General features: G+C 41.3%; 3 protein-coding genes across 7 annotated transcripts in view; 2 read left to right on the top strand and 1 right to left on the bottom strand.

Annotated features, from left to right (window-relative positions):
* Positions 1-13,401, top strand: part of LOC107265272 (mothers against decapentaplegic homolog 6) — a 40,718-nt gene extending 27,317 nt beyond the window's left edge. For both annotated transcript variants that reach the window (XM_025082603.1, XM_015734558.2), the window contains 2 exons: positions 9,729-9,929; positions 10,026-13,401. In XM_025082603.1, coding sequence (XP_024938371.1) covers positions 9,729-9,929; positions 10,026-10,363 — 539 coding nt within the window. In that variant the 3' untranslated portion in view covers positions 10,364-13,401. The remainder of the gene's footprint in view (positions 1-9,728; positions 9,930-10,025) is intronic.
* Positions 13,402-15,937: 2,536 nt separating this feature from the next.
* On the bottom strand, positions 15,938-22,059 carry LOC107265264 (synaptic vesicle glycoprotein 2C). 4 transcript variants are annotated; one of them, XM_015734547.2, is made up of 13 exons: positions 21,947-22,059; positions 21,782-21,856; positions 20,993-21,497; positions 20,405-20,546; positions 18,622-18,681; positions 18,304-18,465; positions 18,010-18,172; positions 17,809-17,930; positions 17,500-17,738; positions 17,245-17,423; positions 16,805-17,136; positions 16,437-16,724; positions 15,938-16,352 (listed from the first exon to the last, which is right to left on the bottom strand). In XM_015734547.2, exons 3-13 carry the CDS (start codon positions 21,122-21,124, stop codon positions 16,270-16,272), a joined length of 1,902 nt encoding a protein of 633 aa, XP_015590033.1. In that variant the 5' UTR covers positions 21,125-21,497; positions 21,782-21,856; positions 21,947-22,059; the 3' UTR covers positions 15,938-16,269. The 4 variants fall into 4 exon arrangements, with proteins under 4 accessions (XP_015590033.1, XP_024938352.1, XP_024938351.1 ...); XM_025082584.1 differs by lacking the exons at positions 20,405-20,546; positions 20,993-21,497; positions 21,782-21,856; positions 21,947-22,059 and adding an exon at positions 19,999-20,141; XM_025082583.1 differs by lacking the exons at positions 20,405-20,546; positions 20,993-21,497; positions 21,782-21,856; positions 21,947-22,059 and adding an exon at positions 18,867-19,963.
* Positions 22,060-22,353: 294 nt separating this feature from the next.
* Positions 22,354-24,496, top strand: LOC107265266 (ADP-ribosylation factor-like protein 13B). Its single transcript, XM_015734550.2, has 8 exons — positions 22,354-22,516; positions 22,574-22,644; positions 22,735-22,868; positions 23,004-23,119; positions 23,300-23,476; positions 23,555-23,729; positions 23,812-23,845; positions 23,923-24,496. The coding sequence occupies exons 1-8, from the start codon at positions 22,458-22,460 to the stop codon at positions 24,228-24,230; spliced, it is 1,074 nt and encodes a 357-aa protein (XP_015590036.1). The 5' UTR covers positions 22,354-22,457; the 3' UTR covers positions 24,231-24,496.
* The last annotated feature ends 43 nt before the right edge of the window (positions 24,497-24,539 follow it).

Genomic DNA, 24,539 nt, shown 5'->3' with positions numbered 1-24,539 from the left:
CCTTTGCATCGCGTGCTTCCCCTGTCCTGGTGCGCTGAAAGAACGTATACGTATAGCTATTAACAGCGAAGAAGCCAGCGTAGCGAGAGTCAGTGGGAGAGTTAAGTATATGAGAAAACGAGAAACGTACGGGAGCAACTGATACGGGTAACGAGAGAGTGAGCCTGTCAGTGACATAAAGAAATCACGTGTGACTGTCGGAGGATAAGAGTAACTGGGCATCGCGAGTAAGTCCGTGACCATACCGACTATTCTCGACTGCCGTTCCTTAAGAGCCACTGAAAAGTTATAGTCGGTCTCTAGACTTTTCCGCGAAGCATGCAAGACGGTTTGGATTCATCGGTGCGTCTTAAACAGATCCACGTGTATTACACTACCGTACAGTCCCCTGGCGCACAACAACGTGCACGGATCCCGATGGGAGTCGGCAGTGCTGCTCCTTGACTCTTTTGCATAGACAAAAGGAGAATGGAAGGAAGGTATAGCCCGAGCAGGATGACTGCGATCGTTCGTGGATAATTCAAAAGCATGGGCCCTGCAAAATCTTCCTCCGAACCTGAACGAGAAGATAATACGGGTGGCGTACGGATCGGCCTGGGCTCTGTGCTGTGCACGGTGACGGACGTGTATACGTGCCGGGAGTATGTTTATATAGTAAGCCGACGGCCGAGTGAGAACGAGTGAGTGCCCGTGGAGTGGGGCGAGAGAGGGTTCTCGAGGTAGCATGGAATGGAGCGAGAAGAGGCTAGAGGGAAGGAGAAGCGAGGGAGAAAGAGGGTGACTATACCGAGGGGAGCGGAGAGTCAGTCTGCCGGCGAGTCGGGAGAGGTTAGGCGGCGCCTGGTATGTGGCGCCTTCACTGGCGTCGGGCCATCTTTTATTCTGCCATTACAAAGCGTCAACACGTATCTTATATAGGCAGGACTATGGAGTTAAAGAGTAAGTACGACGGCACTCATGTTAGGCACGGTACATGTCGTACATACGTATACGCATTTATGATGGGCGCTATGTGCCGTGAATCCTATACCCCATTGGAGATTCTTCTCACCTCTTCTCTCACTTTAATACGCTGCTATTATTCTTGTGTATTTTTCCTTTCCCTTCTGACGTCACTCGTCTCCCTGTCTTTCTCGTGTCTTTGGGTCTTATGATTTATTCTTTTTTCTTGTTCTCTCCCTCTCTCTCTCTCTCTCTCTCTAACGCCTTGGCCCCCCTCCGAAGACACGTCCAGACACGTCGCATCCGCAACGCGACACGACGCGACGGACCTCTATCGCGATTATCTGCCGCGAATGCGAACCGTGCCTCGGCCTATCGCAAAGGCGGATCGGATCGACGGATTCGGTTTCTGGCATGATAGACGCAAGACCGTACGATATTACGTATAACAGGGGGATCCGTTCCGTAATCGGTAGCCCCGTGTAGTTCGGTGATCGCGTTGCCTTATATGTTTACTCGCCGTTTGGATCTCTTAACGATCGATGAGATCTCAGAGAGGGAAAATTGCCAGACATCTGCCAAGATCTCTCTTAGCATCCTTCGTGCCGCCGGAGCCTTCGCCCCCTCTGGCTGCCGCGATCCTCCTGCCTAATCGCCTTCGACGTCACTGTGTGCCTAACGCGAAAGTCTCTGGCGGTCGACGTGAGAGCGAGAGAGCCGGATAGAACGAAAAAAAAAAAAAAAAAAAAAAACCTTAGCGACGCGGGATTCACACCGAGAATTTTCAATTTCCGTTTGCATTTATTTTTACTGACTGATGTGTTGTCTGCGCGACGTCAAACCTCGGACTCCCCGCGGACCCGCGCTCTCATTTCTCTTTCCTTTTTTTTTCTCAGAATCCCCAACAACGTCCTCTAGGGGCTGCAGGTCTCACGTATATTATTTTTACATGAAGATTTCACGGAAAAAACCTTAGAATACTCGAGCGCGGCTCCGTGCTTGCTCGGTCACTCATTTCTTTCCATTACGTTTAGAGCGGAAAATTCAAAATCGTCCTACCCCGGCGTGCTAGCGTCGCGATGCGTTACTTGGATGACTCGATACCTTCGCTCCTGTGACTTTTCATCCGATGACGCACGTCAAATAGAAATACTGTAATAACGTTGGGACGCGCTCGAAAATACAGAGACACACTGTATACTTGGGCGGCGATGAGAGAATAAAAAGGAGAGGAGACCAAGCGCTGACAGATCTTCATTGATCTCGGGGGACACGTTTCAAGGTGAGCTGGCTGCCGTGTGTTCTACACGTAGAGACGCGCACTCCTCTCTGGCTTATACATATATGAGTATATATATCTATTTACATATAGATATATATCCACTTAGTTTCTGATCGCACGACGATATATATAGATACGTGTATAAAACGCCAATCAGCCAGCGACGTAGAGGACCGGGGGGAACCTCTTTTTCCTAATACGTAAACAGGCAGTCGTGCATAAATACCGCATTATAATCTGTGAGTTGTCCCTGTCAAATAATTAGCCGAGAGTCACGAGATTATAAATATATATATATATATTTCATACTATTCGTGTATCTAGATGCATTAAATATTATGCTTTGTTTATCCCCATATTATCAAGAATTTACGAGTATACGTACGATCCGTACTACCCATAAATTACGTTACCCTGAAATACAGTTTTGGAGCGCATCAGGACCCGAGGATGCGGTTAGTGAAATGAAAAATGTGGAAAACATTTTTTTTTTTTTTGTAAAATATCGCCAAAACGTTGCAGTCTCTCGATCTGCTTACGAGACACGTTCCTACGCGGTCTGTATATGCAACGAGAAATACGGGACCGAACGTGAGAAAGCAGGAATTATCTATCGCTATAATAATCCCAGCATCCAATGTCCAATAAGCCATATCGATCGATAAGGAATGCGTATCGGAGTTTCGCGTGGCAAAGTTCAATTTTCCCATCGGCCTCGATCGTCCATTACGGAATAGCCCGGCTGCCGTATTCTAAACGTATCTCGCGTACATGTGCAGAGTATAGGAGGCGATAACCTCGCTTTAAAATCAAACGAAATAAATTCAGCTGTACAAATTACGTGAAAAATCAGTAAATGCGATTAATCGAGGCTGCAGGAAATATTATTTGAAAGTCGCAAAACAACGTTAGACGCATACACGATAACATGTGCCGCGAGAAAGGCGAACGTAGGAGCGTACACCGTTGTGTACGTGTACGACATACGTATCTCGCGTTATATTCATTTTGTATATATATAGCTATAGGCGCCAGTGTCCCGAACGCTCTTATCGGAAGCAAACAGCGTTCGGCTAAACTCGCCTTCGAGCCTATCGGTTCGCTCGCATTCTAGATTATTATACGTACGCGCAGTATCGTACGTGAATATGTACACTGGCTGCATTGTACATAGACAAGGCCGAAGAATTGTAGGTTATGTCCACTTTGCTCTCAGCTCGGTCGTTGTCGTTCTCCTCGTTGGGTCGACGACGTCGTCATAGTGGTAAACTTACGTGGGGGGCCTGTCTCTCTATTTCTCTTTCTTTTCCTTCTCTCTCTCTCCTCTCCCTCCCTCTCCCTCCCTCTGTGCCAAGTACGGAGAGCGTAGCTGCACGTACGTGGCTGATCGTAGAAAGGCCGTTTGAAGGACAGGGGTCACGTCTCGTATACTGGCTCCGCTACGACACGGCCAGTGCCTTTTACTACCTTCACTACCTATACCGTAGCTTGGATATGCATAAGCGAAGAGCGCTCAACTACGTCTGTATGCACATCTGGGTTCACGCACCGGTCTCTGCGTCTTGTATACTGCTGGCGGGACACTCGTCATTATTTTCACTCGGAGGTTTGACGCCTCGTGCCTCTCGACGGAGGATCAATGTACTTTTTCTTGCGGTGTATACGCGGGGTCTTGGCGTTATGCGTGAAGTTTGAGAAAATTAAATTTACTCACGATTCTGGGTATTGGCGATATCGATCGACGTATTACGAATCGTCGATAAGACGCGTTCGATTGGCGTCTTGGAATTTTATGAATTGTCATTGCTGCAACGGGAGACACTTGCGTCCGTCGTGTGCGTTGTGTATGTGCACGCGAAGCACGCGCACCTCTGTGCCGCTCGTTTACGGCCGTGCCAAGGTTGGGAACCTTATCTAAGCTCAGGGTGTTTGACCCAACTGGGAAAACACATTGGCACTCGCGACATCGCCTCGTTACTTTCTTCGAGGTTTTGTGCGTGAGATGCTCTGTGACTTGGCGAAGGAAAGTAGTGGAAAATTGACGAACTGGTCGGGAAGACGGAGGGGATTCTGGGTATCTTTGTGATGGATGAATAGTCGTCTGGATATTATTCCGTGGATATCTGGGATAATGGGTTCATCTGGAACGATTTGAATGACCTTTATTGCTCGGTTTACCGGCGAGAGATGGAAAAAGACCGTGGCAGGGAGTGCGGAATGATAAAAGCCATAAAACGAAATTGGCCCTAACCGCATTCTCGAAGATCAAAGGGAAACGGGGTAGCGGCGCCAAAAAACTACTTAATACGACGCACCCACTGTTTCTCTTAGACGTTGCTATTCGAGAAAATAACTTAAAGGAACTAGTGGCGCTTTACCGTTACTTTCCGTCGGTACTGCGGCTCGACGTCGTTCGAAAAATTAGCCCTTTTCGTGGAAGGACAAAATGGCGCTGGCAATGTTTCTGCAGCGAGTCACGCCAGTTCTCTTTTATTTATTTTCTCGTCGCCGTTCCCTTCTCTCCACTTTATTCGGACTTAAGCGACCGATTTAGAATCTCACGCTCTCGGATATAGATATATCAAGCGTGAAAGCTTCTCCGTTGCTCTGTAAAAGGCTGTCACTGATCTTCGGTATGCGTTGGGATCGACCATAAAACCACAAAAAAAGTATATGGGACGGCAAGGTCTATCGTATTCGTGCCATTCGTTCGAGTTTCGATTTCATTACTCGGTCGGTAATAGACGGCTGAATAGATACCTACTTATTGACCGAGTGATTTACAAGGATCCTCGCAGACGACATTTTCCTATTGCATAACCGGCTTTGTTTGCAATGAGAGAGAGTGAGAGGCAGCAAGTAAATTCACACTTAGACACCTATCTTCGCAATATTTAGATCGCGCTGCAAACAACAATGCGTATAGCGCGATGCTATAATTTAATGTTGATAAAGAAGGAACGTTAACATCGTTCATAAATCCTGGTTCAAGCTATCGTGGCGCTGTTTTCGTGTTTACGCGTTTTCAAATTCTCAACGGTTACGTTGATTCCCGTACTCCCGAGGCGCGAGGCGTAGATACGTGTATTAAAGACTTGGCGTCAAAGTATCTTTCACGTAAATAAAAAATGTTTTAATGATAAAAGTCGGACAATGATATATTTGTTAGCGCGTAACTTCCGACCCACCGTGTGTAGTCTGGGATCGGTGTGATTTTACGCGCTAAATGCAGCGATGTATATTTTGTATCGTCCAAGAAAACGAAAAGGAGGAGAGTCAGGCACCCAAGTCCTTTACTTTTAGAAAGCAACTAAATCCCACCTTCCGGCAGGTGTCGGCATCGTGCTTATAATAAATCTCGATAATGTATCTAAATGGTTTTTGCAATTAATGTCGTGGCGGTAATCCCTGTTCATGATTCATCCGATTCTGGAAGAAGCATTGCACCGTGGCCGATTAGGAGGATTATCGAATCGCGAGGGTCTCCCGCAACACGTATGTCTGTATACTTTAGTACGTGGTTAGGATACGTGTACGTATTTGTATTTGTATATATATATATAATACACGAGTCTAAAAGCCGTGAGCAATTTTTGGCTGTGTCACGATGGCTTTTCATTGAAGAAGTCTTGCCAAGAGAGTGGCCGATGTCACCGGCCTCTTTGGGATCGTTTCCTTTTCGGTGCGTCGGCGTCCCGGTGCACGTCGATAAGTAACCTGGCGCAATTTATCAGTCGCGTCCCGCTTTCGGCGTCCCGACGACCAATACGAGTTCTTCCATTGGCCAGACTAATTTCAATCTCTGAATTCCCTTTTTATTCCTTCTTCATCGCGTTCGTCGTTCGCTATCCATCCTTTTCCACTCTTTTCCCTTGGCAAATTTATTATCACTCGTTATTTACCCCCTGCAACTTCTACGTACGCTTGTAATACAATGATTTACGGCGACTCGCTTCTGCGAACGTATAGTACGGTTGTTCTGGCAGATCGTCTTTCTTTCTTTTTTTTTTTTCCTTTCCAATTCAATTTATTTTTCCCTTCGCTTTACGATTATTAAATCGACTAAGAATTCGGCCTCGTCAGCTATGTCAGTTGCTGAGATTTTAGCTGACACCAGCTATTTGTATTTATAACCTTTCCTTTGTATGACGTTGACGAATTTTCATGGCTTACACCATCATCCTTTTAATCGCTATACGCTCGCAATAATAATACGTGCTTTATCGCGACTCGCTATTTCTCTCGTGTTATTTACATATGTACGTAGTCAAGCGCACACCTCGTCCGATACCGATTGCGCTGTGCGATACGAAGGTCGGCCGAAGATTATCATTACGTTACGCAGACGGACAACATCCATGAAAAATTCACCAGGATGCATCTTTGTACGAGTTCAAACATCCCCACAATGTCATTTCCTTATCAAAAATGTATACTCGTCGTCTCCCCATCCCTGTCCTACATGGTTTTCGTAAACTCACAGAATTTCTCCGTAAGCAGTTTTTCAACTCGTACGTAGCATCGCCATCGGTGAAGCGCGAGAAACGTCGAACTCGCCTCGTCGACTCGGTATTATAAAACAGGCTGGGCAAAGGAGGTGTGTGTTTACGCACCGGAGTCTTCCTAATAATCACTGTGCAGTCAGCGGCGTCATACCGGGCAGTCAATATACCGCTCGTAAATAAGCAGACACGTATAAGAGCGAGTTAGGCTTATATACCAAGTAGATATGAGAATCCGTGATCGGACGACGCCGACGACGAGGGCGACGGCGACGGCGACGGCGACGACGACGCGACAGGCGTCCTTGCTCCAAGCGCTCGCGCTACAACCGATGACGTAATCGTCGCGATATCCCGCAATCTTGGCGCCGTGGTAAACTCGTAATATCTATTTTTATCTGGTGGAGGCAGAGCCGCGCCGTCCTCTCCTACCTCTTTCTCAGCCTGCCCTCGACTACGATCACCCTGGTTTCTTCCTTTGGCAACTGCTTGCGTGTGACGACCATGTACGACGCACCTTTACGTCTCTACCCCGGCCTGAGGTCCAAATCTTATTGTATCTATGGGCACCACGCGAGCGCACCTTGTCTCTGGCTTCCTTCCTCCTTTCCTTATGGTTGTATCCCCAACGGAGAAGATGTGCCAACTTGTTTCTGCTTGACATCGCGGACTACGTTTCTCCACGGGAAAACAGTATTTCTCGTAGTTGGTTTCAATGTACGCTTGCGCGCTGGCGTCGCCTCTCCTCACTTTGCGGTTGGAATTCGAAACGTGCTATTTGGTACGAAAAGAGATCCCCTGGGGGCGAGGGTGGGAGATTGACTAGGACACGGTCGGTAATGCAGTTTTATACCGACCCGTCTGAACGCGCGCTGGTCGGTAACAGTTGCAACGTTGTCCGACGCTCCTTATTGTGTACCGACGATAAATATATTCGCCACCAAATACTCGAAGCATATAGATGACGCTCTTTACGATGGCGTCGAAGAGAACTCCGGGCACTTCTGATCGATAAGACACTTCCGCTGTTACACGAGGTTAAACCCTCTCTGGGTCAGTGGTGACACGATTGGGGTAGGTCGTGTCGACGAGAGGTAGAGAAAAGCCACATAACGCTTCCACATAATGACGGTGTCATTAACGATTTTTTTTGCGTCAGCAAATTGTACATGGCTCACGTACGAATTTACGTGCTATTCAAAGAGGCTGCCTCGACACTTTGATAACAATTCCAGGTAACGGCTATTGTATTTTGAGAAATTGCTTTAGCCCTCCAGTAAAATTTCTATTTTTTTTTTCCTTTCGCCACATTGTATACTGACTTCTTCGTGTCACCGCATCTTCGCCATGTTTTTCCTTCTATGGTGGCGTCGCGACACGTTCGACGTCACTGAGAAATCGTCGTTAATATCAGGGACGAGATAACGTCGCCAAGCGGACACTCGTGTCTCCTAGTACGACATAATTTCGGTGCATTATCCACATTTGTGGCAATTTATGAAATTCATACCTTTGGACGTATCTAGGGAAGGAACGACGCTCGTACCGGGTTATAATTTTCGAGGCGAGACAAACGCTCGGGCCAGTTAACTTTTTACGGGGCAGGATGAAAATGATGAGATAATTGACTACAGGGAATAAGTAGCGTATCCAACGGTGCGGCGTGGGCCGCGACCCAGACGTACCGACAGACCCCGTGCTAATGCTTATGTATACTCATTATACCTATATATTATATATATACCATACTATACTCGTCGCGTTCCTTTCCCTTCCTTATATTTACTCCGTCGCCACTATGGTGGCCCCGCGTGCTGCTCCTTCTTTGCCTTCTTGCCCTCTCGCTTTGCTTCTCTTGTCGCTCCTCGAATCTGGCGCCGTCTCCATAAACCGGCGCGACGCGTGGGACTTTCCGGCGAGGCATTTAATTGCCACACGACGCCCGCTCGGCTTTTCCTGGCAGAAACCGTACCTCCTCCTCACTCTTCTCTACATCTACGCACTCGGTTCACACATCGGAGTATCGTGCAAACACTCTCTCGGACTCTGCTTTTGTGATATTCTAGTAGACGCGCTCCATTCGCTATTAGGGCCGTGTGCGCGTGCCGTTTTCTGAATCATACTCTTGGGAAAAATGCCAATTTTTCAGCATCTAGTATCCTCCGATGTTTTATGAACTTACGAGATTGCTTGAGATTTAATCATCCGCGTTTAAAATTTAAATTGACACTCGTATAACAACATGACGTGTTATGCTATTCTTCTATGCTTTTTTAATAGACACTTGTCCTCGTGGAGGCGTTGAACTTTATTTTAAAATTAGCTGATTTTTTATTTACGTCAAATTGTTCCGTCGGTCGTACAGACTTCTGTTTTCTGTCTTTCTCTTATTTTTGACATTGATGTTGGCTGCAATGATAAGTACGTATCCGATAATATAGACTTTAATAAATTATACGGACTTCCTTCCTCGGCATTGCTCAGAGAGACTTTCGCCGGAATCGCATACCGCTCAATCGTTCCGTGTCATTGCACGGCAATGCAGTCGTGATCTCTGATAAGGCTATCGCCGCGAGATAAGGTCTCATCTATTTTGGATTAACGGTCTATTAGATAGTCCATTGGACAGCCTTCGGATATCGCTGCTCGCTACTTGCACGGTAGGTCGTCAAGTTGCGATAGCGTATTTATTGCGCTACTTGCACTTCAGAGGAATTTTATTGATCGATCTTGGGTAACGCGAACGTCATGCATCTGCGATTAGAGATCGGCAATTCAATTCTCAAGTCGTGAGTCCCACCGCTCGGCACTTTCATCGATAATATAACATAAAGGAAAGAAGAAACTAGAATTTTTTTTTTTTTTTTTTTTTTTTTTTCTAATACAAGATATATTTACAGTTATACACTCCGAGGCAATGAAAGTAGCTAGAAATGCGCCTGGAGTTGTTGCACTACGTGCTTTGCAACACGTTCCTAAGCATACGTTTAATCTGATTTCAGGCGAGGTGGGACAGAAGGAGTGGTGCACGCTGGCCTACTGGGAGCTGGGTGGTCGTGTAGGTCGTCTCTACCCTGTGGAACCAGCAACGGTGAACGTCTTCGATTCCTTACTCGATGGCGATGGTCTCTGTCTGGCAACTCTGGCCGAGAATCACACAGCATCTCCAGCGGTCCAGAGAACGCGAAGCAAGATTGGACTAGGTATGGAGGACGTTAGCGTTACGCGAGCATGAGCTTGAATTATACTCCATTGTTTGTCATCCGGAGGAAAGACCCTAAACGAATAGCATGTCGTAGGTCTGATGCTGAGCCAGGAATCGGATGGCGTATGGGCGTACAACAGATCGGAGAGTCCAATCTTCGTGAACTCGCCGACCCTGGATGATCCGGAATCCAGAACGCTCCTGGTCTACCGTGTACCTCCTGGGTTCTGCCTGAATATCTTCGACCGGACTAAGACTCTGCAGCTACCGTATTGCGGTACCACGTCGCAGGCTCCAGCCTTTGCGTCCGGTCCCGTCGACGTCAACTCCGTCCGCATCAGCTTCGCCAAGGGCTGGGGTCCCAAGTACTCAAGGCAGGAGGTCACCTCTTGTCCCTGCTGGTTGGAGGTCCTACTGGCACCCTGTAGGTGATCCTCCCAACCGGCATCTTCCACTCTCTCCAGTCCGCTCTTTGTCGTCGCTTCGCACTTGCCGTCGCGCAACGGATCGCATCACTGTGAACCAGGAGGCGTCTTGGAAGGTTACCCGATTTCCGTCATCCTCCTCGTCCTCGTAAAAGCTTGTAACGAACCTCCTCATATACGGCGCGGTATCACGTTGCCATGTTGATATTGATAATAAAATGAGATATAAAGGTAGAAGACATTGACAATGAGAATACGAGAAGTCAAATGGAGTATGGGGATGCTGCGTCCTCCTCGGTGTGTCTGTATCTAGTCCAGTGTCGTCATCAACGACCTTGCCAGGTGACCGAAGTGGCTGTACGAAAGATGGTGAACTGTACGCTCGAGTAGTCGACGAGGTAGAAACGGGACGTAGGTGGATGTCAGGTGGCCGGGTGCCTTTCGAGACGGTGAGGATGGTGTGAATTGTAGAATAATGTCAAAGGGAATCCGATCGAAGGATTCTTCGTCGTGAAATCATTGCTCGTTTATGAATGCGTAACAGAATGTTAAAACACAAATGCTGTAGAGTTTTCACTATGTCGGACCCGGTCCCCTCTCTGTCGGTTGGGGTTGTACATATGTACATGTACAGAAATATAATATCGTGCCTTTCCTGCTTCCTTCGTATGGTGGTTGGTTTAGCCCCACGAAATACCAGAGCACCGAGCTGGCTCGCCTATACCAACTAGCCTAAAGCTTCGTACTACAGTAATACACACGATACTGTGATAAGAGTCCAATACGAATTCTCCTTATGAGATGTACGCGCATGCGTATGATGGGTGTACGTTTACAAAGAGTTTTAAGAAAGAAAAAGATGAAGAAAAGGGAAAATACGAGAAAATGCTTAGCGAAAGGAGGGATTGATTATGGAATGGATGGAAGGAGGAAAATGTTGGGAATATTTTGAAGAATAAAGGTGCAAAGAAAAATAATATTATGAGAATGGATTATAAAGGAGAGACACAGAGAGAGAGAGAGAGAGAGAGAGAGAGAGAGAGAGAGAGAGGGAGAGAGTGAGTGAGTGAGTGAGTGAGTATGTGTGTAAGAGAGAAAGAGAGCAAAAGGAACGTTGGAGCGAATGCTCGGAGATAAAATGTAATGTACCACCATACGTACGTATTCAAACTCAATTGACTGATCGACCCGTAGTTCTGACCATTAGTTATTTTTGTACAACCACTTTTATCGTGTAAAAGTGGACGTTACTTAATATTATTGAATGAATTAATTAAATGAATTATACAAAAGATCGCAAACGATATGTGATGTGTATATGCCGCGTAAATGTTATATAGGTAGCTAGGTATATCTATACGGAAAAATACGATTTTTTAGGTCGTCCGCGAAAGTTATTGTAACGATGGCAATTGGATTCTCGATTGAAGCATACGGAGGTAGTAGGATGTCCTTTTAAACGAAGGCTAAGGTGGAGTTAAGGGTTAAAGTTCGATTGGAGGTTCGCGTGCAATCCAACTCGTTCGTTTTCCTCCTTTCAGTTTCTGATCTCCTAGTATTTGCTACCCACGCGACGGCGAATGAAAACTTTGAGACATGGCGCCAGTCCTGCCAATTCCTTTGACGCGGTAGTCGCCTACTCCGCATCCTGGCGTAACGCGTGTCTCTGCAGTATATATAATTTTTTTTACGACCATTCGTCTTGTGCAAAAATATTTACTCGCACGGTTTTACCCACCCACGCACAGAGTGCGTATGCGATACGTACAATGCGTGAGTGGATAAACAGTGGTCGAGCGATTGAGCAGATGAGAAACAAGAATGAGGAAATTGTCAATGAGAAAGGGATCATTCGGAGTGGATTAAAAGACTGCGTTCAACGACAGTTTTTATATGTAAAAGAAAAGTAAGAAATGGACTGGAACCGCAGGAACAGTAAAATAGAGACTCAATATTCTGTCAAGGATTCCATTGCTGTTATCGTTATTATAACTTTCGCGTACACTAGATTATTTATAAATTTTCTAATCGAATATTTGTAGATAATTTTATTTATATTCTGTATAAAACAATAAAAAGAAAGAAACAAACACACGAACACAATACTCGTACCATATGTAATGCGTATGAAAAGAAATGCAAGAATATGGGATATATGTATAGCGAGACTCGTACGAATAATAAGAAGGGGGGGATGTATATATACAGGGTGGCGAAAAATTCTCTAACAACGAGTATCTATCGTGCTATTTCATCAAGACTTCAAAGTGACACTCCACGAATGCTATGTTGCTTCGGTCTATATGTTTCTGTACCTAATTTCAAATTTTTTTTTACTTTTCTTCTCCCACCAACCTTCCTTGCACTCCCTTTACTCTTCGTTCGGCCATTTGCTTCTTTTCTCCGTCTATACACTCGTGGCGTAAATATTTAATTAATAGGAAGGGGCTGCCTGTGTCGCTTGAAAGCGATGCCCTGCGTCTCTTGGTCTACCCGACTCGACACAGCAGCCAATTGCGAATCATATGTCTGTCACTCTGTGAAGGAAAGAAAATTCCAAAAGGATTACAATAACATTGCTGATGCTGATGCTGGTCCTGGCACAGCATCCTGAAGCGTACCGATGAGTCTTATGTGAGCGAGAGACACAGGTTGATATTTTGAATGGAAATAAAAATATTTGATCCAAGGCAAGCATTACGTACTGTTAATGAATAATAATAATAATCGATTGGCAATGATAAAGTAACAAAGGACCTTTTTTCCTCTTAATGGGACACTGTGGCCACCCTGTGATAGGATTTGATCTTGAAATGGATAGAGGGACTATGATCTGACCTCTGATGTAAAGGTGAGATGGTTTAAGGTTACATATATAAATTGAATTTAGATGAGAGGACACGAGGTGGATGTCGAGGAGAAACCAGTTCTACTAGGGATCACGTCTGTGAGAAACATAGTGCCTTTATAGCGTTCACTGTTAATTAAATTAGTGATTAATGCGAGATGATTAACGATATACTATATTGTTGTTATTAATAATAATGCGCCCTCTTTTTTTTTTCTTTTTCTTTCTCTCGTCATTATTGGTAACGACGATCTCGTTTCGGGGCACGTGGTCGTCTACGCGATGGACAAAAAAGAAATTACTTCGTAATGATCATGCTAATTGATTGCTACGCTATAGTACGTACGTTTAGTGTCTTCTTTTATTTTTCTTCCTTTACTTACAGACGAGCTTATTTTTTTATTTTCTCACTCGTCTCTTTCACATCGCGTGTAATTCTATTGAGTCTTATGGACGTAAACGGCATGTATTGTAACGTGAGTAGGAAAATTGTTTAATCTTCAATTTTTTCATTCTTATCAAGATTTACCCACTTGAACGTCTCTACGGATAAGCAGAGACATTTCTGGCTATTAATTTATCGAGCGAATCAAGATCTGGTAATGTTTTGGGCTTGTACAATATGTTATTTTTTGTAACTAATCAGGTACTTGGAGTCTCGTGTTATCGTTAATCAAAATTATGTAATTTTTATTGGAGACGAGAACGTTACCAATAGTGACAAATCATAGCGAAAGTTGGCGCTTGGAAAATTAAAGAGGTTGTCCCCTATGGTTGCAATACATTTTTCTAGCTTCTTTATGAAAATATGTGTAAAGGGAACGCGGTGCTTGAAATTGACAGGAATACTCTGTTTTTTTTTTAATTTTTTTTCAAAACTAATAATATCGTACAACGCTCCAGTACTCGTAACACGAAATTCTTCAGGCAATTTGCAAAATTTACGTTTGGGATTCGACCCGGGTTTTTCTTGCGAAACTGCCTTTGGCTCAGTTCACAAGGAATTTTTTACTGGAGCCAAGGACAGTCGAATGCGTTAATTAAGACAGTACTGATTAGCTGATCGTCTCGTCCTTCAACCCTTGAGGCGAACTGACACGCAAAGAAATGTTGATTCCCACATTAATTTAGACCGAGGATACTATAAATCATATTTGTATAGATAATACAACAATCAGCGAATTATCTCGGCATTTTCAGAAGCTGCTAATCGCCTACGTAACGAATTTTTAATCAAAACGAGTCCCCATCAGAGCAGTATAAACGGCAATTCGTAATATATTTGAACGACTTAAAATTCGGATCTATGCAATTCGTTTCTTTTGTGAGAAAGTTTCAAAATTTAATTTTACGTACGTGCTTTTTTAATCTGCATACGGCGAACGATTTGTAGACTTTTTTTGTACACTATCTGCGGACGAACTCGTTAATCGAACCGATCAAAGGTACTATTAATTAATTATTTGATCGATTCGTGCACTCGTTTCATGTTATTACATTTTTGTTTATCTAGATTGCTTTAAATTTTTTTTTATATTCATTTTGTTATCAGTGTACTTTTTTTGCCTTTTCATCGGTACTTTTGATATTTATATTTCAACGAACTCGTAACCGTCCAAAAAATTTAACCTGCCAAATAAGAACTGAGCATGACTACAAAAAAAAACTTGGAATCGAGCACCGCGATTCCTTTTCAAGTCACATGCAATAATTACACGGACTTAATAATATAGTCCGAGCGAATGACACGTGAAAAATAACGGAAGGAATAAGTAGGAAGACTCGACTGTATATATTGTAAATAATATAAACGCGCGCAACGCATATTACATTGTATGTATATATTATTATATTAATGAATAATGATAGGCTCTAGTAACGATACTATTAATAAATAATAAATAATTGTAGGTATCTCCCGAGGACTTATATTATTTTAAATATCATTGTATTCAATTCCAAATGAATAACACACTCAAGTGATGTATCGAAGATCAAGGGAAGCCTCTTCTTTCATTTTTACGAAAAATATATGAAATTACAAATTTGTATAATGCGTACGCTTTCTTTCACCTAATTTAACTTATCCATTTTTCTAACGATCTAATATGTCATGTACAAAGTAAATGGCCGTGCGAAGACGACGACGGCGACGGGACTGAAATAAAATCATCTCGCTCGTGATCTCGTACGCTGATCGTATTGAACTTGGTGGCAATGGATTCAGAACCTTCAATTCCTATAGTGAATGTATCAATAACTTTTTCTCATATATAGCGGTTCATAAGATATTTGATTTCAAATACAGGCGTCAGAATTGACTCGAGTAGTCTTGGCGGTCCGTGCCCTGTACAGCCGGTTGCCTGTATTTGGCGCCAGTCTCGACCGACAGAATTTACAAGAATCACTCCATTGGAAATTCCAACGGAAATCAGACTTTTTACAATAAAAATATTTATTCGTTAAAAACAATGCAAAGACTGAAATGTCTATCGAGGATATTCTGCGTTATCAAACAGAAGGCTTGTTCACGTCAAAAATGACCATGTAACATGATCGTGGTTATCCGAGCAATAGTTACAAGTGAGTACGTATGTATAACGAAGGAAAACGGAAGTTTAGTGTTTACCAAAGAAAAGTACTCGCGCCTGAGAGTTCCACTTGTAAATCAAGGCATTGGATTTCTTCAGCACAGGAAGAGGAAGCGGAATGAGTAATCGAGACAAGACAACAGAGAGAAAAACATTATGATTTTTATTGAAGAATGCAACATCTTAATTCTACATAGGAACGAGTATGAAATCGTGTACTTCATATGTTACTGCGTGGCAAAGCTTGCGGATATGTTTTTAGTTTTATGATAACATAATCATTGTTCTTCAGAATATCTATATACAAATTAGTACTACCGAAATATGAAATCAGCCATGTGAGAACTGATTATTCGAGTATATGTAAAATATGTAGAAAATTGTTTAAATAACAGGTCGGCATTGTATACCTGGTAGAGTTTACAATGTTTCTTGGCAATTCATACTATTTTTAGTGTGTTGCATATATATCTACTAAGCCAGTACGTTTCTATTGTCTTGGTCTAGTTTGCTTGTTACAGTCGATAATGGAAGTAGAAATCCGAGTAGACCGCCAACTGGAAATAAAAATGTTCGGTTGGTATGAAGTTTAATTTTATCGTCGGTATAAAAGGGATCGGTAATATCCTTGCAGTACTTACGAATGATTATACCACCGACTAGAAAGATGGGTACTTCACAGCTGATATCGAGCAGTAAACCGAAAATAAGATTACTCGCAATGGCTCCTAACCTTCCGAAACAAGTTACAAGGCAAATGGCGATGGCACCAATTTCCGTAGGGAATATATCAACCACCACGCTATTCAGGACTATATTCGCTGTTGTTATACATAGAGAATAGAGGCAGGCAACTATAAGATTTTGTGAAGCAGATCTTACTAGATAGATAGCACAGCCAAAAACTCCAGCCAGAAGCATAGTCGTTACTGAAATGTTAAAGGAGCTATCACATATTTGTCCAAGCCCAAAAGTCTATTCAGTAAACAGAATCATAAGGGATTATTACCTGGCATCGTCCGTCGGCCAACCCGATCCGATAGATAACCGGCAATAAAATTACCAAGTAGACAAACTGAATTAATTGTTAAAGTATTAATAAAAACTCTCTCGTCAATGCTACCTGTACAGATTACAGGCAAGGCTGGAATTGTTTCGAGCAGTAAATCGTGGTTAGACGTATTTCCGTTTATGGTACTGATTATCGCTTGTGCTAAAGGTCGATCGACTTCTGTATTGGATATTAATTCGCAAACGGCAACCGACTTGTTCGGATGGAGTTTGTAATAAGTTTCAAACCTGTTGAACAGTTCAGGCAACCACAGTCCTAAGCCGAAGTATCTGAAATCAGTAAAAGAGCTTGATTTCCTTATCGTTGGGCTATCGTATGAAAACCAGAAACGCGTCACGAAGAAGTCAGAAGATTAATGGAACGGTGCGTTTACATACCCAAACATATTCGCAAAATATATCGTACAGCAGAGAATGGAATATTTTAATAAAGGAGGGGACGTGATGGCACAGATTTGTTGCCAAATTTTTGTCAGCAAACTCGACAGGACTCCTAATGAACCAACGGGTTCTTCCTTTTTGTGGCTATGTTTTTCATCCACCAATAGCGCATTAACCTGTAACAGTTTATAGGTTAGGAATTAAATTAATTATGGAATAATTATCGATTCAATGTTCCTTATTGATACACACAGGATAGTCGTGCTGACTATGACCAGTATTAATGGCATAAATTTCTCGTAGAACCTTCAGTGCTTCCTCCGGCTTTCCTCGGGATAGCAAAAATTCCGGACTCTCGGGATATCGCATCCCAATCAGAGCCACCACGAAGGTAGGTATGGCAATTACAGCCAAAAACAGTCTCCAAGAATTAAAGAGAATTCCATACCCTTCGAATCTGAATGGAAGTGGTATTAATATCCAGGCCAAACCTGCAGAATTACGGAAACACCAAAAAACATTAATAATAAAACTCTTATAGCAAACTAATAATATAGATACCTGGTAGTATTAACCATGAGACAGTCCAAAAGAATCCTAAATAACAAACGCTCTTAGACCTCCGTTTTTCATTATGAAATTCACCCACGTATGTGTATACTAATGCACCGGGACATCCGATCCTAGAATAAAAATAACGAGTAAACTATAAAATGTCAATTATTATATTTGAATAAGCCATTTGAATGTCCAGGAACTCACGTAAAGCCGTTTATAGCACGAAAGACAAGTAGGACCTTAAAGCTTTGAGAGAAACTCCCAATAAACATAACAATACTATCCATAAGTAGACTTCCGACAAGCAAGTTCTTTCTGCCATATGCATCAGACAGGACACCCCAGAGTATAGAACCCAGCACCCCACCTTGAACGAAATGAAAAGAAAAAAATAAACAGTAATAGACAGTGCCGTGAAATCAAACCTTCCCGTCTGGAATACTCATGTGCCTGACAGATAAATCCTAACCACAAAAAGTGACAAAAAGGTAAACGCACCCAGAAGGAAAGCCACATTTAGCAATCCCTTTTCCTCGGAAGTAAGTCTCAGGTCGCATTCCGCCGATGGCAAGATGTACGCGCTAACTCCATTCTGGAAACCCACGCAGACAAGGATCATTCCGCATAGCAGCACGAACCCATAATGAAATCTTCCATAACCTGCACAGTGCAAGATTAGAGTAGATATAAACATGTTTCGAATTATAGGGGATACGATTAGGTTATCGGAAGTCAGAGAATTGCCAGGAGGACACGTAGCAGCCATTGCAAACGAAACGGCGAGGACGTGTTAAAAAGGAACTGAGACAAACTCACCGCAGAGACTTATCGCCTTTTCAAAATTCGCGCGCTCGTCTGTTGGCCTGTCGATCTTCTCTGAAAAATAAATGAAAATATAACAGACGCAGCGTGGAGCATTGAAACGAATATCAGTGAGCGTCATCTAGGGTGCTAACCGGATCCTGATTCACGAGTATGCACGGCCATGATTAAGATGAGAGTCAATGTCGGAAGCTGGAGTAGGACTATCGGTGCAATTACGTGGGTTGCGAAATTTATACCTTCTACGAAGCCAGGCAAATTGTGGATACCCTCGAACTTGACTCGACGATGACGTGAGGCCGTAATGGAAACGGGGCATTGTTCGACAGGTGCATATACCTTCATATTGCATTGTCAAGGTCATTTGACACGCGATGTATCAATTGTATTAAATGTATCGTTACATTCTGGATCATATGTATCCTGCATGGCAATTATCACTAGAATAATCGAGATAGGTGTACTACGTATGAAGTCATTGACGAGCCATATTCTTGGCAATGATGATAAAGAAATTTCGTGGATCTCCTTTACTTGGTGTTACGATTAATTGTAGAAACTGCGTATATTAAGTTTCATATATGGAAATATGAAAATTATTTTACAATAGCTTAGATGCAATTTAGATATTATTTTCAGGCGTATAATCGTGGTTGTAAATTGTGTAAGTATATGCAGTATATGCATATGGGTGCCTCGTCAGGGTCGGAGCCCCCTTCCTGGACTATTAGCGTCTCCTAGAAAATACCATGTAGTAAAATTCGAGGGAATATTCCACATTTCTTATCGCTGGGCTGTAACAGCGCGTCAACAATCGACCGATAAATTCACGCGTTACTACGATGGAAATTGCCTTGATACTGTGAGCTACGATTATTTTGCGTAGCGCACCTCCCATAGGGAATCGCCGTTGCATCAGGATGCATCGATTGGGCCACGTCGTAAAGTGTTGTGTTATATTCTGTTATGTTTTTGATAAACGAGCATGAAACGTACACGTTGATTTCAGAATAATGCGCTTATGAGTTTTATGGCAATCACCAATAAAGTACAGAGAGAAATTAATTTTTTTTTTTTAAGAAACTATTCAATTTTCCTTTCGTTTTTCATTCTCTTAACATAAATTATACCGGGCGTAATTTTCGAATTTTCTTTGTACGCTTGGTGAAAACTATTTGAGTGCGGTGGAGTTTGTATTCCTAAGGTGTCTTTTGATGCATATCTACTGGAAAGTTTTCAATGAGATCTTGCGAATCATTCAAAACATGTCGACTTCACGTCAGCGATCAATGACCAAATTACTAATGGCACGTGTACGAATATATGAACCAAGGAGTATCCTATTGACTGAGATAAAACTGCTTTTTGAACCTTTTTTTAAAACTTTTTTTCACTGTGCTTTATGTCAGATTCTCATATATTCAAAAATCAATTAGTATGGTATTGTTTAACACTGTACTGTTGGAAGAAATAATTTTTCAAATTAACAATTGAATCCTATTTTCAGGCGGATTGTGACATTATGTCAATAAATTATAATAGAAATTCCAATTCAATCACTGTATGTCCAGCACGTGCTTTAAACTACCACTTTGATTACTATGCAATCAATGTTACTGGTTAACGAGGTGCATGATTCGTTTAACGCGACTTGGAGAAATGATCCTGTAAGAATAAAGTTATAAATATGTCAATATGTAAAGAAACATATGTCAATTCGTATTATTAATAAAAAAAAATATTATGTAACTGACAATAAAAGTAATGAAAAACTCACCCACAGTAAATGGACTAGGATGTAGTTTGTGAACCATCTCTGCCAAATTTCCCGGAAGTTCTGTAGCCTTCTCAGGATTCCTTAGGTCACCAGAGTGTCGATCACTCCAGGCGAATCTCGAGTGATCGCTCCTCAGGTTCGCCTAAGACGGACACACCGACGCAAGTCAGTAAACATCGGTTAAATATTTTGTCATGCGCGAACCTAAACCGAACGGCTCAATGTGTAAGAGTTTGAAGATCCTCTACCGTATATATATTAAAATATATATATTAAAACTCCTTTTTCAGTAAGAAGTTTGGCTACTGTATACACGTGAGCAGGTATTTTGTCAAATAAAAAATTTGTTATCTGTTAAGCAACCAAATGTAGATATAGGGTAATATCCATGTATGTGACGATACAGTCTGTGAAAAAAAAAAGGTATAATTTAACAAGACTTTCTTGATAAGATTAAACACTTACATAATTCTTTGCATATTATTCCAGCATTTCTCTTTTACTATGACTCTATTGCCGATTTAAAATTACATATACACATAAAATTACATATCAAGGATTTGATACCCTTGAATTAAGATCCCTCACCGTTTTTCCAAGAGGGAGTAATGGAGTGGCGCTGTTCATATTTCCAAAATCGTACGGTGTACAATCCTTGTATTCCTTGGTAGCCCATCGGACTTTTATTTCTTGTAAAAAACTAGTCAAGATACCCTCCATTGAAACTCTAATTTTTACAATGGGCACCGAACACTCCGATACTCGTAGACTGAAAGTATCTTCGACAGGTTAGATACAATGGGATTCCGTGTACCACTAAGACAAATCCCATAATCTGACAATAAGTCTCATGTGTGACGCTGCAGGTTATCATATATTATATCCATCAGGTTGCTTTATCCGGTCCATATGTTCGTTAATGAAACTTCTGTGCGGAACGAGCGTCGTGAATAAAAATGAGGGAGCCGAGGACAAGAATGTCGACAAACGCTTAGCTTGCTGAATGCAACGCGTGTCGTTGATTCCAGAGCGTTGACGTCACTTGAAGAACTTGGAACGCTTCTCAATGCAATTGGGTCGATTTTTCTGTCTCCTACAATGTAGTTTGCAAATCAGACAAAAATTCTACCAAACGTGGCATCTATGCAAGAATTAATTTTCTATTCTCTACTTAGAGTAAGATATTTGAAACGGTTCGTCAATCATTACTGTTTTTTTACTTGTCTAATTTTTTGAATTGGAGATCAATTGCATAAATATTTGTAACAATTATTATCTAGAGTGCTTATAAGCATATTGCGTCCTGTACAAGTGTGTAAACAGTACTTTCCGCTGATAGAAAAGTGGCCACTTTCGTCTTTTTTTTTCTGACGTTACCTCTAAACGTTATGTTTATAATGATGTTTGTCATGGGCGGGGTCGGCGGGGTCCATCATTGACAGGCTCATTGACCTGCGAATTACAAATGAATCGATATACCAATCATACGCAGTAAAAATAATATGACCAAGGTTATTACAAATGTAAAATTCTTTTTGCTACCTTGCACGATCTCATTCTCAATGGTTACATATGCATATATGATTGATTTTTAACTTGGCTTATGTTGGGAAATTCAAAATTGCATCAACCGTACTGGTTGCGGAATCATTGAAATTGATTTTTCACGCGTCTCATGGGCCTGAAGATACAGAAATCATTTTTTGGGCGATAATGTGGCGCCATACAACAGGGATTCGTTGAAGTTTATATAGACATTAATACCGTCACTGGCTTACCGATATATCGTTTAAAGTGGTGTCGATAACATTTTTAAACTTTCAATTTATCCTCAATTGTCTATCCTGTACAATCATTTTGAATTAATACGATCTTAATGGCGATGAGATTATTTCTAAAATTGGTAAAGATAATTTTTTTTCAATACATTTAATTCTTCTTCTGAATAACGCAGTTATGTACGTGTTGTGTACAACATGGCTGATTACCGTGTTAGAATAATTAAATAAAATGCATACGGATTTTAAAACGACTTACTGTTAAAGCCTTGAAAATGGGAAATTGCATTCGTTCTGCATTCAAAAAATTACGAAGGAAACGACGCGTAGAAAAGTAAGGTTATTAATTTTGGCCTAAATATTAGCAGACTCATGTTTATGTTATTTTCAGGAACATCGTTCTACTTTTAGTGGGTCTTGATAACGCAGGAAAAACACTAGTTTTAAATCGTATCGCTGGAAGTATGAAATATTTGATTATAAAGTTTAATTATCTCTTTGTCGTTACATTAATTCCATGGTTACATTCTTATTAATTTTTCTTTTCTCCAGATGATGATCAGCATGTTCTCCCTACTATGGGTTTTCGAACAGTTTCATTGAAATATAAAAGATATCATGTAAAAATTTATGATCTTGGTGGTAGCCCCCAAATAAGATCAATATGGCCAAAATATTACAGTGATGTAAGTACAATAATATAATAGAATTAAATATGATAATAATTTTTAAGATTTTACAGGTACTAATAATTCTCTCAAGCACAAAGACAATATTTTATATGTTTAGAAATCATTGATTGTATATTAAAAATATTTTAGGTACATGGTCTTATATATGTGGTGGATGCTAGCGACATTTCTCGCCTTACAGAAAATAGAGTAATACTTGGAGAATTAATCTCACATGAAAATATATCGGGAAAACCGTTATTATTGTGAGAATATTCATTATTTATATATAAACATGCACAATCGTCTTTTATCTGCACTATGCCTCAATGTTTTATGCACCTGCATATATTCATATTAATATATATTAATGGTCCTAACCATAAAATGCAGTGCATTACTTGTCCATATAACTTTAATAAATAAAGCATCTTTGTGTATTATAGACTGGCGAATAAACAAGATTTGAATGGAGCCATTGATGAACTTGACCTCGTTGAAAATTTGGATATAGAACGTATAGCGAATGCTATGCGATGTCCCACACGAGTGGAAACTTGTTCCTGTTTCTATCCTGTCTCGAAATCCGAAATTAGAACACAAGGAATAATTAACGGTTATAAGTATGAAATGATAAATTATATTATTTTTATAAAATTATGACCTGAATTAGATTCATAGTTGTTTATTATGTTTTATAGGTGGCTATTGGACACAGTCTTAAAGAACTACACATTTTTGAATAGTCGGATAAAGGAACAAGTACATACCAATGGAGCGGCTAAAAAATCTGCAGATTCAAATCTGGATACAATATCTAATTATTCTACACATTCTGATCCATTTAAACCTATACATGAGCTACTCTTATGCAAGGTATGAGTTTCGAAGATGATAATGTATTATGAAGTTGCTGCATTATAATTTCGTTTAAAATCTCTTTCGTCCTCTTGTTTAGGAATCTTCCACATCATCAGTTAACGTTCAAAGTGGTATGTATAGCATGTATTCATATTGCTATAGGTATGATATAAATTCTAGTAAAATGGGTTTTATGTAATATTTTCAGAAGTTAGTAAGGGGAAGTCATCATTAAAGAAATTGTTTAATTATACTAATAAAACTGCACCGCTCGCGCTTGGATATCAGATGAGCGTCTCTCAAAGTGCCCTCCATCGTACAGAATGCAATACTACACTCTTTCAAGTACAAAGTTTTAATCAGGAGAACGTAACGATTTTGGATCCACGAAAATTGGATCTAAAAGAAAATGGAAGCAGATCTAAGCGTGATAGACCGTATACAGCACCGCAAAGCTTCCAAAGAGATTTGAGTCGAGAAACAGTCCTCGCAATGCCCGGACAAGTGCCTACGTAATAAAAATGACTTGCTCAATACACAATAGAGCGAAGAGAACTTTCCGTGAGAAATATTTTATAACGTTTAATGTTAATCTGAGACTCAGTTTTGTGACTTCACATATATCCATTCAATGTTATGCATATAAAATAATTTTTGGTTAATGGATGCGATTCCAGAAAAAGATTAGCGTCTTTCAAACCTATATTTTCTACTATATCTTGTATTACAAATATACACGTATGTATGTAAATAAATTATTTTTTATCCAGTTCAATAAATTGAAGTCTCATTTATTTTTACCTTCGATTCGCATTTGCAAATCTA

Source organism: Cephus cinctus, unplaced genomic scaffold (genome assembly GCF_000341935.2).
Source record: "Cephus cinctus unplaced genomic scaffold, Ccin1 Ccin1_scaffold0215, whole genome shotgun sequence".
Lineage (NCBI taxonomy): Eukaryota > Metazoa > Arthropoda > Insecta > Hymenoptera > Cephidae > Cephus > Cephus cinctus.
This window is presented reverse-complemented; position numbering and strand designations above follow the sequence as displayed.

What these genes read in the sequence shown, in the direction of transcription:
- LOC107265266 (XM_015734550.2), top strand. Translation starts at nt 22,458, where the DNA reads ATGGGAAATTGCATTCGTTCTGCATTCAAAAAATTACGAAGGAAACGA. An exon ending in GGCCAAAATATTACAGTGAT is followed by an intron (nt 22,869 to 23,003) that starts GTAAGTACAATA and finishes AAAATATTTTAG; the next exon opens with GTACATGGTCTTATATATGT. An exon ending in ATGAGCTACTCTTATGCAAG is followed by an intron (nt 23,730 to 23,811) that starts GTATGAGTTTCG and finishes CCTCTTGTTTAG; the next exon opens with GAATCTTCCACATCATCAGT.
- LOC107265264 (XM_015734547.2), bottom strand. Translation starts at nt 21,124, where the DNA reads ATGGAGGGTATCTTGACTAGTTTTTTACAAGAAATAAAAGTCCGATGG. An exon ending in ATAGTCAGCACGACTATCCT is followed by an intron (nt 17,424 to 17,499) that starts GTGTGTATCAAT and finishes AAACTGTTACAG; the next exon opens with GTTAATGCGCTATTGGTGGA. An exon ending in TGGCCGACGGACGATGCCAG is followed by an intron (nt 16,725 to 16,804) that starts GTAATAATCCCT and finishes TTAACATTTCAG; the next exon opens with TAACGACTATGCTTCTGGCT.